General features: G+C 40.5%; 1 protein-coding gene across 3 annotated transcripts in view; it reads right to left on the bottom strand.

Moving 5' to 3' along the window:
* The window catches only part of LOC130165345 (rho GTPase-activating protein 6-like), a 69,913-nt gene that overhangs the window by 21,640 nt on the left and 29,110 nt on the right, over window positions 1-19,163 (bottom strand). The window contains exon 1 of one of the 3 annotated variants that reach the window (XM_056370547.1): window positions 18,146-18,512. The exons of the other annotated variants lie outside the window; for them this stretch is intronic. Within the exon in view, the coding sequence (XP_056226522.1) occupies window positions 18,146-18,187 (42 nt within the window). The 5' untranslated portion in view covers window positions 18,188-18,512. Of the gene's footprint in view, window positions 1-18,145; window positions 18,513-19,163 lie in introns of those variants that run through there. 3 annotated transcript variants of the gene reach the window in all.

The raw sequence follows: 19,163 nt of genomic DNA, 5'->3' as shown, positions 1-19,163 counted from the left end.
AGTGGGACATTTGTTGCTGTGATGCACAGAATAAATCATTCCCAATTCAAGGTTAATTACATTATTGTTTTACGTCAAGCTGACTTGGTAACGTCATCCCTGAATATGTGAGTTACAAAACAACCATTTAATAATATCTAGCATTACACTTATATATATACATATATATATATATACTGTGTGTGTATGTATAATATACATCAAATAAAGATGAGTGCCACTGACTGTGACTGTCCCCCTGGATCATTCTGGATCATCATTATCTCCTAAGTATTATCGACAGCACCTCACACATATGTGTAGCCGATAATAAACAACACAGCTACCTCTTTCCCACTCAATATTCCATTTACCATGAGACATCAGTCAGTGTGATCATTATTGGCTTGCAGCGCCGTGGTAACGCACTGACAAAACTCACTGCTCCCCATCTTGTCACACACATGTGACTGTATGACTGAGCATGTGTGTATGTGGCCGAGCGAGCAGCACTCATCAAAGGAAACATATTCATACACACGCTGCTTTCAAGTTTTGTTGGAAATATCCTGAGTACATGGAGACAATAGAGAAAAAAAAAATCTGCTACCAAGCTTTGAATCCACTGGTTTGTGCAAAGAACTGGTTGGAAATCTTGCAAGACTCCAATGAGTTCTGACCTAAAATAAAGCTCATAAAGCTGAAGGCAGTGAATTAAGGATTTTTAAAGTGTTTCATGCAGAGCCTGTTTTTTTTATTGTGATATGTTGTAATAGCTTTCTAACTAAAGCAATCAAATGCTGGAGTATGGCAAAAGTAAGTGAAGCACAGATGTGACTTTTTAACTAAACATAAATCTCAACATTTTGTCAGCAAAATGACAAGACAAATAGAGACAGTCATTGTTCCCAGACCGTGAATCCTAATGCCTTTGGTGATCCTCCAGTTTTTACTTGCGCACCACCAGTTGAGTGGATTGCCTTGAAAGTTAGCACAAGGTGAAAATTTTAAATTCTCAGGTTTAGATTTGACTTTGATTTATGACCAAGTAGGCTCAAGTTAAAGAGTATTCACATTTTTTATTTCCTAGATATGTGGTTCACTATAATCAGTGCAACATGTTACATCTGTTCATTTCCTGTAAAACTGCAACAATACAGTGACAAGTTATGTAATTACTATTATAGATCTGCCAATGGGTGAAAAACATTTAGCCACTCAAAGGGATGGATGCTATGGCATCTCTTTCTTACAAACATCTCTACAGCACAACAACATCCACACACACGCTGTTCACTTATGGTGAATACAGACACTAATGGAGCGTTCCAGAATTATTCACATTGTACTTTTGTTCAGTTTTCATTCCCTTTGTGTTGCAGCTGGCTTTTAAATGACCCTTGAGAAGAGTTTCTGTGCCACAACACTGACCCAAAGGAATGCACAAGTATTTTTCAGCACTACTCTTTTTTTTTTTTTCTTCTTTCTTGTCTTTTACAGGTTGGCTTCATGCATGCATGTAATAGATTGCTTTCGCTGACCTGGAACCTCCTCATGGTTCACATCTGCTTGTAATTACTGACCACCCTCGCTTTTCAGCCAGTGCTGTTGGTGTGTGTTTATGTGTGTGCATGTTTGTACATGTACCTGTCACACACTTACAATTAATATGCTTCTCCAGCTGTTTTGGGTTGTGCCTGGTGCTTCCAGGGGGATACACAACCGCCAAATTATTGATCCCTGTTATCTACTCACAGGTTACATAACCCAATGTGAAAGTAATTCAGCGATATCAGGCTTATCTTTGGCTGTAAAATGTGAGGTTATCAACCTCTAGTATGGCAGGTCATGCAGATGGAGTATTATTTGAAGAAAACAACCTGTTATGGCTGTAAATGTGATTATCATACCATCCATTCCAGCACAGAGAAAAAGGCAGCTGCATGGATTTGGACATATCTTATCACTTCCATAAAAACAAACAGTCACTCACAAATTTAGCAAAGTTGAACAACTTTAAAGCAGTTTGGTCTTTTCCAGCATGTCAGCATGCATCAGTCCAACATTTTCCCCTGAGAATCACATTCTGACGTCAAAAGTGATGTTTACTTTGGTATGTTGTAGTGATGATTTATAAATTTTTCTTTTCAAAAGGAACCAAAATACAAAACTTGGCTGAGCATAACTGTCAAAACAGCTTTTCATGTTGACTGCCACATTTGAAGCTCTTGATTTCATTGAAGAATTACAGAACTCATTCCAACGATGCACAGCTTGATTATATTTTTATATTTATTTGATTATCTTTATTTTTTTTTTCTCCAATTGGATACATGAATCCTGACATTTTTTTTCTCTTGGTTTCAGTGCAGTTGCATCTCCTCATTGTATTTCTGGAATGGAGAGTCAAAACACCAGTTTTAATTCTTATTTAATTGGCATGTTCTTATTTTATTGACATGTTAGCAATAGCTCACTGGCTGTGGTAGGCCACCACTCATAAACGAGGAAATAAGGGACTTGAAAATGTGGATACCAGCACTACTATGTGGGTATCAGCTTTCACTGCATATTGTTTTTTTGTCTGCCTTTGCATTTAATGAGTCCTCCCTGGCTCAGTCGCAAGAATGAGCAACTTTCACCCCCCCACCCCTCCACCCCCAATCATTGGCAGGCACTTCTAAAGCCTCGGGCGAACTTCAAACATTTTAAAGACAGATTAATATGAAGGGCCCGCAGCAATAATGAGGCCCGACCTTGAAGACTTAGGATCTTGCATAATGGTTACGTAAGCTACAAAAGCACCGAAAATCAGGTATTGTATCAACACTACAGTTGATAGTCGAAGGAGAAGTTGAAGTAATGTGTGGGTTTCATGTGCGTGTGTGTGTGTGTGTGTGTGTGTGTGTGTGTGTGTGTGTGTGTGTGGTATTGGCTCAAAGCAATCTGTGGATGGCAGGGTAACCACAGATTACATCCAAAAATCTGTCAGGGTATTTTTCTATCAGCTGTCATTGGCAGACTGGGTTTATGTCAGAGACATTAAACTCCTGTTTACAACACTGAACTTTATGCATAACAACCCCAAGTATTTAAACTGAGTGTGTGTGTGTGTGTGTGTGTGTGTGTGTGTGTGTGTGTGTATTTGTGCTGGAAAAGAAACTTGAGACATTTGAAGTCTGTACATAAGCTTCTAACCTTTTCCCCATTTCAAGCCAAGATGAATTTAATTTTTGTTTTTTTCTTAGAAGTTGTCACAGCTGTTTAACCATAAATGTAACGGTTATGTCATACTGTCTAGTCTTTTGTCTCTGTGTTGGAACTCTTCCTTCCGTGACGTGATGCTACACAGCTCTGTCTGTATGCGGGAGAAATATAGGAGGTGAAACATCACAGCTTTAGTGTGAAGATCCACATCTAAATTTTCTGTATTGATTTAGCTCCTACTTCATATTATGAACCAGAGTAAGGAATGTCTTAAATGATACTGTACTTTTGATAGCACTGCAGACAGGGAGTGACGTGTCGACTGAGGGAAACCAGGGCGAGGTAGAGTGCAGCTGTGGGAGAGTGCAGTAACTTTGCCTTGCAAACCAATGATTTGCTTGCAAGGCATGCTGGGGAACCTTGAAATTGCATGAGAGGGTCCTGGAGCCAGACCATAAACAATGGATAACTTCACTGTTTTGTTCCTCTCTGCATCCTGCTTTATCTCCTTTCTGCACCTTTTTTTCCTATCTCCAATTTTTCAAAATCCAGTTTTGTTCCTCCCAGTTTTACAGTTTCAGTTCACTGATATCTCTAAACACTGTCTGTGTTCCCAGTTATTCCCATACACACAGAGCAGTGTAAAAATGGAAATGAATGAAATTAAGTGAATAACATTTCTTGGCCTGGATTTTGCCTCTCAGTCAATCTTAAGGCCCTAACCCTCTGTTCAGCTTTGTGACACCACACTGTATGTATGTACTAAACAACTGGGATGCATTGCTAGTTAAAGTTGTTGTGTGCACCCGCAGAGAAAGCCCTGCAGACTCAGGGCTGAGAAACCTGAACCACATCTGAATGTTTTTCAGGGATAATGTAAACAATGTTTTTCTCTCTGCACTAAAGGCAGTATCTCAGCATGATAACTAATTCAATTGCACTCTCTAATGAGTGAAAAATGCAGATAAATGAAGGAAAGAGCATGCACATCATCTCACTATTTTCTCTTCTGCATCCTTGTCTATATCTATGACCCATCACCCTTTCTGCTCTGCTAATATCTTGTCTTCTAGCATCTCTCTCTCCTTGTTGGACACACACACACACCAACCGATCCCTATCCAAGGAATGTGTGTAATCTCAACTGTATACGAGACAGTAAATTCTCCTCCTGTCCCTCTGACCAGACTGCCCGGCTGACTTAATGAAGTTGGTTAATCATTACTAATCCTGCATAAAGAGTAAAGCACTTTAGTGATTGTTGTGTGTGTGTGTGTGTGTGTGTGTGTGTGTTGGGAGGATGGGTGTGGATCATGTGCGTTTTAGCATAAAGAAGTGGAAAAATGCGTCTCTCGCTCCACTTGAACTGAGACTAAACTGATTGTGGCCTGATGGCAACGGTGGGGACTGAGATTGAGCAATCAGCATTCTGTCCTTTGTGTGTGTGTGTGTGTGTGTGTGTGTGTGTGTGTGTGTGTGTGTGTGTTTGTATGTGTGTGTCTGTCTGTCTGTGTGTTTATGTGAGCTCCACCAGGCCTCCATGTGTGCCATTTTGAAAACAGGGCTGCAACCAAACAATTATTTACATCACTGATGAATCTGCTTATTTTTTTTTCTTTTCTATCAATCGATAAATGATTTGGAAAAAGTCAAAGACAAAGTTAACAAATTCAAACTGTTTGTTTTTTTCTGACCAACAGAGACATCCAGTTACTTGTTATACAACACAAAGAAAGCAATGAGTATTGGTCAGAGTAGAATCTGGCTCTCACAGGCCTCTTCCTCCAGCCACGTTTGCTGAATTAATGTGTCTATTTTACATTTCTGGATCAAATAATCCAACTTTCTCATTCTTATTTTACTTCTTATTCATTTTATCTGCATATTTGTGACCTTGTGCTGAGTAATGCGTATTCCCTTTTACTCCTTTTAAATGACCATGAATGAGAACCAACAACAAGCAGTGGAGTTAAAGCTGGACTGGATATTAACAAATACAATTTTAAAGTGTGCGTGTGCGTGTGTGTGTGTGTGTGTGTGTGTGTGTGTGTTTTCCTGCAATTTCTGTCAATCAGTCAAAATGGCTGTGTAAGTGGCCCCATGGGTATTACGTTCCCATCGAACCCTTTGCAGTTTGAGCGATCCACTATGTCAGCACCGTGAGAACCGGTTCTCACACACAGACACACACATACACACACATAGTATTAACAGAAACCACTCCCAGAGAAATAATGTGCCACTCCATCAATCCTGGAATGTTGTAAAAAATAGACTCAGAGATTAGAACTGGCATTTGTGCCAAAAAGCCTCAGATGTAAAGCTGGAACTTGGCTATTTCCTCGTATACACACACACAAACACACACACACGGGCTCAACACCTCTTTAGCCTCCAACAACTTTAATATAATGAAATGTTGAAATGTTTTGATAGAAAAAATTGATGAGACAAAGAGAAAAAATGAATGTACACACACATACATATTAAGACACATCATAGACCCTGACAGCTCCGTCCGATTACTTCCCGCTGCCCAGACAGACACGAGACAGCTATGACACTGGAAATCATGGGGGAAGTCTGAAGTGTGAATTCAAAACAACCAAACAACTAAATTTCTAATGTTTTCCAGAGTCGAAAAGCAGATGACAAATTCAAGAATTTCTGGCATTTAATTTCCAACTCTAAGCAACTAGTGTAATTTATCTGTCAGTTTTCTAACAGCTGCTATCTTCACTTTTTTCTGTCAAGAGTCTGACATTTTTCTCAGCTTGTTGAATTTTACGACAAAGTCTGGCTGTAGAAGTTAAAGTTGAAGGGGGGTTTTGCAACCTTCTTCTGTGCTTCCTGACTGAAAGCGTCCATGCAAAAAGACTTGTACACATATAGGATGTGCTGGTATCTTTTGAGGAAGTGGGGTTACAAGTGGGGGTTTAAGATAAGTCTGATATCTGACTGAAGCATTTCTTGGCTTGATGAATGCAAGTTCCATCTGAGCCCTTAGTTGTGTAGATACAAACACCTTCCATTCAGATCAGAGTGTGAGTGCATTGCCTTAACACCTCCGTCTTTATTTTTCATGGTTGTAAGCGTGTGCAAGATTATATGTTGATCCTATTAGGGAATAGTTAGTTTATTTTTCACACCAGCAGCAAGAACATGATCCGACAATAACACAGCACATTCCCTTGGTTTTCCTCTCTGTGCTTCTTCCACCATATCCATTTAACCCAGAGCAAAGTCTCTTTAAAACTCTTTATTTTCCACATGGGTGCCAAATCCCCCCCCCCTCCTTGTTAATCCTGTGAGGTAGTTAAAGAGCAGGGATTATAACATGCTGGTCTGCTCCTCAGAATCCGGATGATGTTGATGATGAAGATGACAGAGCCGTGGTCACTTTATGAGGCACATGGCAGCGTTAACTCACGGCTTAAATGCCATGTGTGCACACATGTCTCACATATGTTCAGAGGATTGCACACATACGCTCCACGTGGGGGAAAAAAAAAAGGGGGGGAGTAATGTAATGTATGTGCAGAGAAAATCTTTGCACACAAAGAAGCAAAAGCTGCTTGGAAAATGTACAAGAATTGTAGTAGTAGTTCTGTGATTGTACTACGACTATCAAAGTATCAAAGAAACAAAAGGAGGGAGATGTTTTGGGCAGGTTTTCAGACTAGAGAAGAAGCCTCCATGAAAAGATGTCAGTGTAAAAATAGTTCTCTCTTGAGAGTTTAACGACACAAATGTTTCACCATATCTGGCCAAAGATGACCTTTAGGAAAGCTGTCTCTTTGTTGATGTTGTTGTTTTACAGTCTGTATCCCTGTATTTTCAGTGACACACGACAACATGACCAACGTGTTCCACTTCATTTTTAACCCACAACTTAAGGGCCCCTTTATATACCCAAGGCAGCTTCCGATGGAGACTGAGAGCCATCCATGACTGGACTGGAATGTATGACCAGGCTGAGACATGACAGATTTCAGCCCCGGGGGCTACTGATGGTAGAAAAACTGGAGAGCGTTTCCTTCATGCTTGATACTTGTGACTGCACATCATGAGTTTGACTCTGGCCAAAGACCTTTGCCACACATCTTACATCAGGTCATCTCTTTGTTTGTTTCTCCATGTATCCATGAAAAGTTCATATCAAAATAAAAAAAGACAGTTGGGCAATTGGTAGAAGTATTTAAAAAGCCACTATATTGTATAGTATATACTATATGATGAAAGAAAATGTATGCAGACCATAAACTAATTAATTTCAGCTGAAGTTGACCAAGTAGTCGTAAACTAGTGAAAAACAATTTATTACTGCATATAAGAGAAACACCTCAAAAGTAATTAAATCAGCATTTAAAACCATCACCCTCGTTTCACCCCAGGAAGCTTTACCCAAGTGTAACTTCCTGGAGACCCACGCCACACCCGTCACTGCCCAGCAATGCTTTGTTCTGTCTGGACAGTGGATGTGACAGTGTGTTTGTGTGTGTATGTGAGCATGCTATGTGCACGTGTAACACAGGTCGTAGCTGGGTCAGCTGGTCTATTATTGATTTCCCAGCGGAAAGAGAGTGAACACAACGCTCGAGCGCCGCTGTCCTGCCCAGCACACCATCCAACCTTCAACTGACCGAAACATGTGCGTGTGGATGAATGTGTGCCAGTAAAGAACGCTATAAAGTGTTAACAATAATAACTAGGTGTAGAACACTTTAAACAGATGCTGATAAGTGCTAATGGGGTGTTTAATGAACACGATAAACTACTTATCACCTCCCCACTGGCATTGCTCTGTGTGAGCCATCAAAACTCAACCCAAGTCTGTTTCTCACTGGGTCTGTTTAGTGTAGGTTTGATTAGTGGTGAGAGTTGGGAAACTAGATCAACAAAGCTTGAACCACAAGGTTTAAACAAGATCCAGCACTGAAACATGATGACAACAAAATTTACCCCACAGTCTCAGGCTGAAACTTTGAAATACATTGAATGAAAGAGACTGTCTGCAAATTGATGGGGTGGGGAGGGGGGCTGAATCTTATATTTTACTTTTTTAAGCAAAACCCTCCCCAGAATTGTAAATATTCGCTCGGATCACTGCCCGTAACTGCAACACGCTCCCCACTGATTCCACAGCTTGTCCTGTATTTCAAGCTTAATGTGTCAATGGAACAAAAATTCTCACACAGTCCAAATTGCACAATGACCACCTTGCCCTTTGGAAACTGTTCAATCCCTAACTGTTAAGATCCACATCTACTGTTTCTCAAAGTTAATATCAAGCTACTAATTGTAAAAAATAAAGACCAAATACAAAGACATGATTATGGTAATGGAATTTCTGGAGATAACTCTCCTAAAACGATCTGACTCCTCTTTAGAAAAAAGAAAAATGACATAACCCTCCCCCATATCTGACCCCTCCTTCCCCCTAATAATTTTCACACACCCCCTTATTTGAAGTAGCTCTAAATCTGTGAGTCATTATCTCCACAGAGGTGGTTACATTTTGTTTTGTATCAGATCTCAGAGCCCTGGTGAAAGATTTCAATAAAATCAGGTGAAATGTTCAGCCATAGGCCAAAGATCAAGTGACTTGCTTTTCATGTGGATCCGAATCCAGGTGTAGATGCAGGAATATTTTTAAAGGATTTCTTAATTTTGCAAGAAAAAACTTTTTTCACAAGAGCTGCAGAGTGGGTTTGCAAACCCTTCTGATACACTTGGTTTTACAACAAACAACAATATAAGTCCATTAGTAAAACTAAAAAGTATTACTTTGGACAATGCTAACAAAGTTTGTGAGGAGATTAAGAAGAAACCAAAAACCTTTCTCCACCTTAAGAGCCTGTTTTTTCTGTTCTTTTTCTGACCACCCAGGCTTTTGTTCTTCTAAAATGCCACCATACCACCTTCAGGGAAAGAAACAATGGCTGTGTTTTCAAACACATTTCACAGCTTACTGATTTGTGACCTGTCCTCCAAATGTATCACTACTCCAAAATGTGCAAAACTAACATTTCAAGAGTGACGCTGATGTAACAAATGATAATTCACTGATTGCATGAATATGCACCAACGCAGAGGTGAGATGGAGTTATTCATCCACTCATCCATCAGTACTCTGATCATTTTACTATAAACAAGTGTCCACCAGAGTGATAAGGTATTTGTCATTTTTGTCTATTTAAGTGCGTTTTTTATGAATATTTTTGTGGTGCGAGAAGCAAAATGCCCAAAAAAATGGGGATTATGGTCAATTGAGATAATTTTTGAGGTTACTGCTGTACTTATGGAGCTCTTGGCAACTTTAAGGAAGAGTAAATAACCAAAACAGCGGTCAATCTAGGTTTATGTCCACGCCAAGCCATACACTGATGTAAATGATAAAAATAGCTACTTATTTCCTCCTGCAACTAGTGCTGGTTTCATCAAATCCAATTTACTGTACACCCAGTGAGAAAAGAGAGAGAACGAAGGGAGAAGAGCAGCGGAGGAATATTAATAGACTGTAATAGACTGGAAGGTAAATAGTGAGTGCGCCACGATATAATGGGCGTGTGTATTTGCGCACACTGCCACATTCCAGTGGCAGCCTTGAGAGCAACTAATCCAGCTTTAGTCAAAGGTCCCTTGAACTCCAGGGTCACACTTCTTACCAGTCAACACACACACCCACACACACGAGTTGCAAGTTTAATGCATGGGCTCACACATTACATACCAGGCGCATGAATGCACACCTCCACTGCAGGGTTAAACTGTGCATGGTGTCTCTGCTCTGTTATTCCTGTCACAAAAATCTGTGTTATTCCTGGAATCATCTGTGTTATTCCTTGCCTGACTCGGAATATTCCTTTTCATCGAGATTCTCTGAGATGTCACCAAACTGGAAATATACTTCCCCCTTCCTACCTGCCATCTCATCTGTCTCTATCTGTCTGGCCTTGATTCTATCAGTCCATCTGTCTCCATCTATCTGTCTATCTGAGGTTGTTTATGCTCGCCATGCTGTGCAAACACAATCACTAATGATCAATGAATAGAGCACCTTCGGGCGGGTCAGGTCGACGTGCACAGCAGTGACAATGAGATCATCTCTGACAGGCAGGCATCATGACACTGACTGAGAATGAGGCAGATTATTTAAGGTCACATCGGCAGCTTGTTTGTAAAAATACCTCTGTGTGTCTTGAAAACCTTGAAGCAGCTTTCTATTCTGATGCTGAGGTCACCCGCATCTGTATTTGCTGTATTGTGTTGTCTCAGTAAGCACTACTTTGTGCTGTATATGCTACATTTCCTTATCATGCTTTGAGCCTCGTGCAAATAGCTCCAAAACAGCATAGCCAGTTGTGCACACAGCATTTGTGCTTTACAGGTGTGTGTCACCTTCTGAGGTTATTTGCACCCTGAGATGTCTGGTTTTTGGACAGCAGAAACTACAGCTACAAAGTTGGCACATTGATATTAAAAGACAGAAGTAGATGGTATGAACTTAATGGAAGTGAATGAATCAGTGTTAAACCTTGTTAAAGTCACATAGTGCTGTAGTGCATACACTGGAACACATTTAAATTTTTCAGGAAGACCAATCAAAGTAACCTGAAATGAGAAATTGCATTTGGACTTTGGGCTCTCATCAGCAAATGTGATCCTGAGCCGGATCTCTATCATGTGAATGGTAATTAACTCCTCCTCCATCAATGCTCTGAGCATCCATCTCATTGATTATTCTGTTATTTGATACAAATACATCCACTGTGAAGTCGTACAGTATGTGACACAGATTGGTAGAAAACACATGCACCTTGTTAGAGAAAAGTGCTCACAGACACACTTTGCTGCGTGCCCTTTGACCTTCGGAGAAGCGATGCAGCAGTGAAACAGATGACTTGATGCTTGATGTCAGCCTAAAACTTTTGACTTGTTGACCTTTCATAGAAGTTTCTAACCTTTTGTCTGTGGACTGCAGCCTCAAGTCTGCAAGCATTACTATTCTTCCTCTATTCTTCTTAAGACTGTTATGTGATGCAAATGCACTGTTCTTGAAAGAAAAAAAAGGTCATGAAATTTAAGATTTAACAGCTTTGGCTTGTTTTGGCATAGCCGTGTTGCTAAGGTCGCCCAGAGAGCAACAGCTGTCTGAGGTGTTGAAAATCTAAGCAGGGATTTCTCCGGCGGACAGCACAGTCTGTTCTTATAATTTAGTATCTAGTTCTGCTTTGTGTGCATGGCTCATGTGTATGTGTGCAATCCATGTGTGGCTCTGCGGGTAGAGTGCGAACACCTGTGTGCATTTCAAAACTCTTAAAACCAGGGATGGTAGCTTTGATTAGTTCTGTCTTGATTCCAGTTCATTACACTGTTATGCAGCACAGGCAACTCAAGGAGAACATGTTGTTATGGTTGTTTAAAACTGCCAAACTGTGATGTAATACCTCTGCACTTCACACAGCAACACGGTGATTGACATCACACCCTCATAGCTGTTACACAAATGGCCAGGAAACATGTGTAACCTTTTTTTGACCCCACTGACAAATTCCCTTAACTTTTCCCCACGAAGAAAAAAAAATCCTCTGGATGAAGTCATACAGAAACCAGAGCAACAGCTTCACCTGTAAATCAAACTCCTTAAAACATCTAGAGCGCATATTTTGCTCAGGCCCAGAGAAAGACTCCTGCCTCTGGAAGCACATCTCCCACAGCACACAGTGGATCAGATCTTGCCAGAACTTTCTCCTCTGCGTTTCCTCCGCTTTTGTTTTCCCCTCAGCCTTCGTCCGTTTCCATAAAAAGACAAGTCTTGAGGAGGGCGGACTTGTTTTTCGCTGTTGATAATAAAAGCGCCTTCCCCTGACAGGGTCTAGAAAGAAAAACGAGGGACCAACAGTGTTGTCATGACAAGCCAGAGGTGACGGCTGTGGAACGTGAAGAGGCAGCTTTTGACTGTGTGATTTCCTTTTCCCTGCCATGCTGGAATGGTGTTCCACATGCAATCTCACTGCAAGAAGAATCATTTCAAATGCCAGGATAATGAATGCACAGGAACGTGTCAACACGTGACCTACATGATAAGGGGTCAACAAGCCCCTACGCACATTATGTGAAGCAGTTAAAGGACAGCTGGCCTGAAAGTCGGATTTTTCTCAAAAATAACGAAGATTTTTCTCCATAATTGCACTGACAGGCTTTTGTAGTGAAACCAAAACAGTTGAAATTCATTCAGTATCTGTGTGCATTCCTACCAACTGCACTCCTGCGAACAAAATGTCCACCCCTCCCAAAAAATTTTCCCTTCTCTCTTGGTCAGCATGTGCTTAGGAAAACTTGTGATCAATGTAAATAAACTCGCTGGGCTGATCACTAAGGAGCCGTATGGATGGTTGATGCCATCCACCCACACACACACACACACACAAACACACATGCATGAGCATAGCTGTTCATTGCAGTCGTTTGAGCACCAAGGATGGGCATTCAGGAAAAGTCTTTATTGAATAACACTTAAAATCAAAAGATTCATTCATTCCTTCATTCTGTAAAACCTCATTTCAGTTTTCCACAAGAGTGAAGGCTTTGTGGCTTGTTCTGCCAGAGCTGTTTGTACTGGGAGTGGCAGGGGAGTAAAGCAAACACACCTTCTGCAATAGAACAAGGTCACACATCAGCAGGTAAGGAGAGGACAGCGTGTTATAAAATGGTTGCTATCAGTGTTCTGGAGGTAGAGAAGGAAGAAGAGGAAAAACGGGGATTTTGTAGTTTCTGAAAATAAGTGAGCACAGCGAAGTCAAATGTCAAGAGAAACGGCAAAGCGGAGACAAAAGAAGGGAATTTGGTGCTTGTCTAAACAGGTAGCTGCTCTCAGGATGACAAGGGTCCCTGCATGGCTAGAGGAAGACAGAGCATTTTCTCTTTGGTCAGTGATGAGAGACAGACTCAAACAGACAAAGAGAGACGAAGTGGAAGATGAAACAAACGATAGTGGAGGGTAATCAATCATTTCATCAATACTTTCTTTGTGTCACTCTCTGCCTCTTTATTCCTCAGTGTCAACCAGCTGCAAGGTTGCCTTTTTCAATCCAGTATAGTCTAGGCTGATTAAAAAATCAATTGGACACTTGCTGAGCCTCTTGACAGTGAATTTCTAGACATGTTAATTGTAAATGCACATTCTGCAAAAGGATACATCACTGGATTCTCAAGTCAACTTTAAAGTGTACGGCTTCTAACAGTTGGCCTACGCTTGTTAACACAATACAAGGTTTCAGGACAAAGATAATCATTATTTGAGGATTGGCAAAAGCCTCAGCACTGGCTGGCTCCTCTCCAGGATTAGCTCACTCACATCCAACTCGTATTCTAAAACTTCCTTGTTCTTTCATTTCTCTGTTGTCATTATGTGACATCCAGACAGCATTATCCTTCAGTGCACATGATCTATGACCCAATGTCAGTCAGGAACACTAATCAGAGAGTACCAGCCATTGTTGTTCTTGCTGATATCTGAATCCAGACAGAAGAGAGCCCATGAGCCATGTAATACATGAAAATATGGAATATTCAATGTTATGGGGCAAACCCTTCAAAAACAGGTTAAACAGGTTAAAGAGTCAAATGTTATTAGTGCCTGTTTGGATCTGATTTGGATTTGACAATGTCCCAGTGTGGCGCACATGACTTACATCGAATGTGATGATTCATCGTTTGTTCAGTTAATGTAAATTAGTTAATGTCTCATCTGCTGAAGCTAGATCAATTGACTGTGCTGAACAAACAGTTTAGTTGCTTAAATGATAGAGTCAGGATCGATTAATTCCCTCAGTTAGTTTGATTACACTGTTATCGTGTGAGTCAATAGCCACAAAAGCCATTCAGGAAAGTACTGAAATTGAGAAAATACATAGTAGGCCATGTGATCATGGCGCTGTCTACCACTTATGTTCCGAAAGAAAGTCTCAACAACTGAAGTCTAAATTTTACCAATAATTTGGTTCATGACCCAATACCTGCAAAAGTAATGACCTTCTCCCCAGCTGTACTTTGTGTTTAGCGCTAATAACTGCCTCATGGAGCAGCTAGCATGGCTGTAGACTCTTAGTCTTGTATTTCTAAACTAAGCGAATGCATGACCATTGTAATGTACTACATACATCAGTAAACACAAATCTTGTTCTAATCCGTACAAGAATCTCTACCAATGTACGAGTTTGGCTCTAACACTTCTGTGTCTATAGATGCTGCTTGGGCAGGATAGCAAGTTAGCATTGGTGTCTGGTGGATATGCTGGAAGAAAAGTCTCTCACTGACTTTAAAAACCAACAAGCATAAATGTGAAGCCAACTCAGCTTGGTATTATTGCTGCTAACTGTTGCATTAGGAATGATTTGTTCCTCTTGGCATTGTCATCGCCTTTGCAGGTGATGAATCTTCCTTGTGTTGACTAAAAAGGTTTTATTCTTATAACCCTTGTAATACCATGTAAACCTTTAATCTGCAATACTGGAAAACAAATTCCTTCCAAGACAAGAGCCGAGTGATCAATCCAAACTGTTATATATTATCCCTGATGGTATTCCATTAGTACAATGCCTTGACGCCTTAAGCAGAATACATCACACGTCACTACAAGTGGAAGAAATGTGCAGCTGCCTCGTTTACACACTGGCAACCATGAGGTGCTGTTACACGTCTATCTCATTTGCTTTCTGGCTCTCTTTCCCACTCTTCTCCATCCCTGTGTTTCTCCAGTCTGGTAACCTAGTATCTGAAATATTTATCTGCCCTGGCAGGAATGATGACAGCCCGCATTTGTTTATCATTGGCTGCCCAAGGGCTGCTTGAAGGGGCATAATCCTCCATTAACACGAATGCAATTTTATTTGGAAGTGCTTCTTTGTCATATTTTAACTGCATTCTTGTACCAAGTTCAACTGAGTGTTGGGGATTTATGAGACGGCAATGAGCAGGCTGGCTGAAAATGCACAGGACATAACTCATTCCTTTACCTGCTACATTGTAATAAAGTGGTAATTTAAGGTTTCCTGTGTAAAGATTTAATATGTTTACAATCAATAGATGCTGTCTGAATGAATTTTTTTACCTTATAAAGACTGTGCAAAGTAGATTACCATGCTCGCCTCCTGATTAGACACATTTTCCAATGCAAATTATATTCACTTTTACAGCTTGGCAAAGTCATAGTGCCGCACTCCAGACTACGTTGCTAGATTACTTTACTTGATTTTTACTGCTTACTCGGGAAATGTAGAGAATCAAAATTATCTTGGCAGATGTGTTCATAAGCCTTCAGTATACCCACATACTCATACACATAGTGTGTCCTCATGCACAGGCTCGGCGAGTAACAATCAGATAAATCAAAGAGCTGTGACACCGTATTCTAAACAAAGAAAAGGCATGACGTTTCATCAGATATCAAATCAAACAGTGATAAAAGCTGCAGTTCTCCTTCATGTTTTTATTTGAGATCTATCTCCTTCAAACGCCAATAGTGGTTTTTCTCTAACAGCCTTTTGACATATTGGCTCAGATTTATGCAACTTACCCAAACAGATGCATATTTTCTTGGAAGACCTTGTAATCTAGTGGCTTTTTGATTGAAAGCTGAATAACTAGTATTATAAGTATTTAAGTTAAGTAAGTTAACTATTGCACTGACTGAGATAACTGATATAGCATTGATATCATTAGTTGATTGAACAGTTAGTCCAACGACAGAAAATTAATAAGCAACTACTTGGATAATTTTCATGCAAAAGTACCGAAAAGAAATCACTGGTTTTGGTTTCCAAAATGTAAATGTAGATACTAGATACTTTTACATTTTTTGACTGTTGGTTGGGAAAAAAAGGACAATAGTTCAATCAAGGAAATATCCAAGAGATTAATCGTTGGTTGCAGCCCTAAAGTGATATTTTTCTAAACCAATATGTCTTCTACATCTGTTGTCCTCACAGAAGACATAGAAAGTATTAATTGCACTTGTAACCTCCATCCATCTGTTCATTTTCTGTTGCTCATTGCAGTTCAGACTTCAGTGGTTTCAGCAGAAGCAAAGTAGCACAGATTACCATTTACATAGCCATTTCCTCTAAGTCTTCTTACAGGATCCTGAGGCATTCCCAAACAAAGAAGGATATGTAATCCCTGTGTATTCTTGGTCTACCCTGGGGTCTTCTCCCCACTATCCTTAACTGGGATGCCTCTACAGGGTGGCATCCAGTAGGAGGCCCCAGCCAATTAGATGACATTACCTCCACTGGCTCTACTTCATCTGTATGTCTGAGCTCTTCACCCTGAGGCTGAGACTAGACATCCAGAGAAGGAAACTCATTTTGGATGCTTTTATCCGTGTTCTCATTCTTTTGGTCACTCCCTAAAGCTCACGACCACAGGTGAGCATTGGGAAAAAAAAAGGTAATTCTAAAGCTATTTTCACTGGAATTGTCTCATTTTTTTACAAACAAAAACTTAAGCCAAGTGAAAGGTTCTATAATCAGTAACAGTATTTATCCATATTGTGGCTTTAACATTATTAAATACTATTAGTTTCAGTCTTAAGTCCAGTCAAATCCATTCTGAGAGTATGTATGATTTTCCACCATGTATTGACTGGGTCCACAAAAAGAGGCCAGAATTTGAATGTACAAGTAAGAGTCCAGATATATCAGATTGCATTTCTCTAGAAAGATGACAAGCAAGTATGATTTAGTGCACTCAAGCCTCATCAGCACGTATTGGATGAATTTTAGACCCACCACTGTGGGCCATGTGGCGACGGCTTTCACACCACATAGCCGCGCTACAAAGCACTAATCCAGACCACAGCGTGCTGCCAGCCGAGCCAAAAAAAATTGTATTGTTTTCCAATCAATGCTTGTAGGTTTATGAGGGCTTCCAGCCACAGAAACATTGCTCATAAAGAGGAGACAGACCGCTGGAGCAGTCAGCAGAGGATTCCTCACCACAGGAGAGGAGAAGGGGGAGAGATGGAAAGAGAAGGGGGGGACACAGGAGAGAGGGTGGATGATAAAATACTAGCATCTGTGCATACTTAAGTCTGTCGACTTCACCAACCAACTCGGTTCCCACATTTGAATGAACCTGTTCTGCAAGCAACCTGTTGCTTCTCCAGACGTTGAGAGCTCTTCTAATCTTTGTCAGAAAAAATGCCACATAGTCAAATATGAGCTCCAGAATGCTGAGGGTTTCATTTTGAAAGTGTAGTTCTCATCACAGCCCTAACCAGTCCTCATGGCCTTGACCCATATCTGTGTGTTTTGCCCTCATCTGGCCACCTTGCTTTGAGGTGTAGAGTGTCAAACACAACACTGCAGCTGCAGTCTTCTGCAGGTTTCTATGTCTTTACTGAGTTACTTTCAGAGCAAAAGTCTCTTATTGAAACCAGGAAACGTGTGGTCTTGTGGGCCTGTATGTGTTCTATACAGCACATGCCACTTAAAACGTTCCATCACAGGAAGTGTTTGCATGTTGAGGCCCCTTTGCTCTTCTCAGGTTTAAATTTGTCTGTCAGAGTCACTGACATTTTACAGGAAAAGACTTTTAATGTGTTAAAATCTTGTGAGTCATTATTATTTATTGCATGACTTAAAATTCATGCAAGATCAGAGTTTAAATGGGGTTGTGACTGCCTGATGATACATGATGATTGTTCACTAAAACATAGAAAACAATAGAAATTCTGCACTTTTTAATGCATATTATCAGTTATACTCAGAGACAGGTTTTTATATATTGTATGCATAAGTGCTTTAAAGTCATATTCATGCATTTGTTCGTCAAACACATTTCAGGGACACGCGCGATTGCACTCTCAAACAACAGAAGATGTAAGCCCTCAGCCCTTATCAGTGCATGTCCGAGTCATTATAATTAATTTATGGCCAATAAACTGAGTACTTACAAGATAGGAATTTTGCCTGTCGAGGAACACGGAGTCTCCCATGGTGCCGAATAAGTATCCACATATAGTAAACAACCAAAAAATTTAGCTGCAGCAAATGATATCCTGTTAGAAAAGAAAAATAAGTCCAAAAAAGAGTGTGTGCGCGTCGGAACTGTGTGAAAAAGTCTCCACGAATCACTTGTGCTTTCTCCTTCCTTTACATGAAAGACAAACACAAAGCTTAGTCTTTATTTTAACTGCAGGAGCCTGTGTTTAGGAGCTGATGTCTGTGCACCTCTCAGAAAACGTGTCAGAAAACCATCCGTGCCAGAAAGGACAACATAGTGCGTAATGCGTAACGGATCCATACTGCGCGCTCCGCGGACTCTCGTGAAGACAGATGCTGAACCAAGCAAAGGGAGGCTGAGAGACTTCTGTCAAAGTAGCGACTGAATCATATCGGGCTTCCGGTGGAGACTTTCAAAATATAACCAGTCTTGATCGGGGTTGTATTTACAAACAAATATCAGAAAGGAACATAGAAACTGCATTTACTGAAAAACATACATTGTGGCGGACCATCCGTTCATGTACAGCAATTACACTGTCATGATGAGGCAAACAAAGCTGGTTTCCTCAGTGCAAATTAGAAAATTTTGTATTAACAAGAAATCAGTTTTGACACCCATGAACCATGAAATAGGATACCTGACTACTTCACCTCACTACTACCTGTTCTATTCAGCCGTAATTTTACAATTGCATAATGCATTTTGACTACATACATAGGCACAATGTGTAACACAATCTAATCAGCACATTGAATAGCAACTTTCTTTAGCCTCAGGATTTTCATCCGTTTGGGAAAACATATGTGCTTTTATTTTGAAGGCGATGCCATTTATCTCCGGTCTAATTCTAGGTTTCTCTGGGTATTTGACACTGAAAAACAGAGGCAAATAAGGAGGGGCGGGGCACTGTAAGAGGAGGACTGGCAGTGGAAGAAGCATTTGATTATCAACAGCAGGGCTGCTCA

This window comes from Seriola aureovittata, chromosome 24 (assembly GCF_021018895.1).
Source record: "Seriola aureovittata isolate HTS-2021-v1 ecotype China chromosome 24, ASM2101889v1, whole genome shotgun sequence".
NCBI classification, from domain to species: domain Eukaryota; kingdom Metazoa; phylum Chordata; class Actinopteri; order Carangiformes; family Carangidae; genus Seriola; species Seriola aureovittata.
The sequence above is the reverse complement of the archived record's forward strand: the minus strand, read 5'-3'. Positions and strand labels throughout refer to the sequence as shown.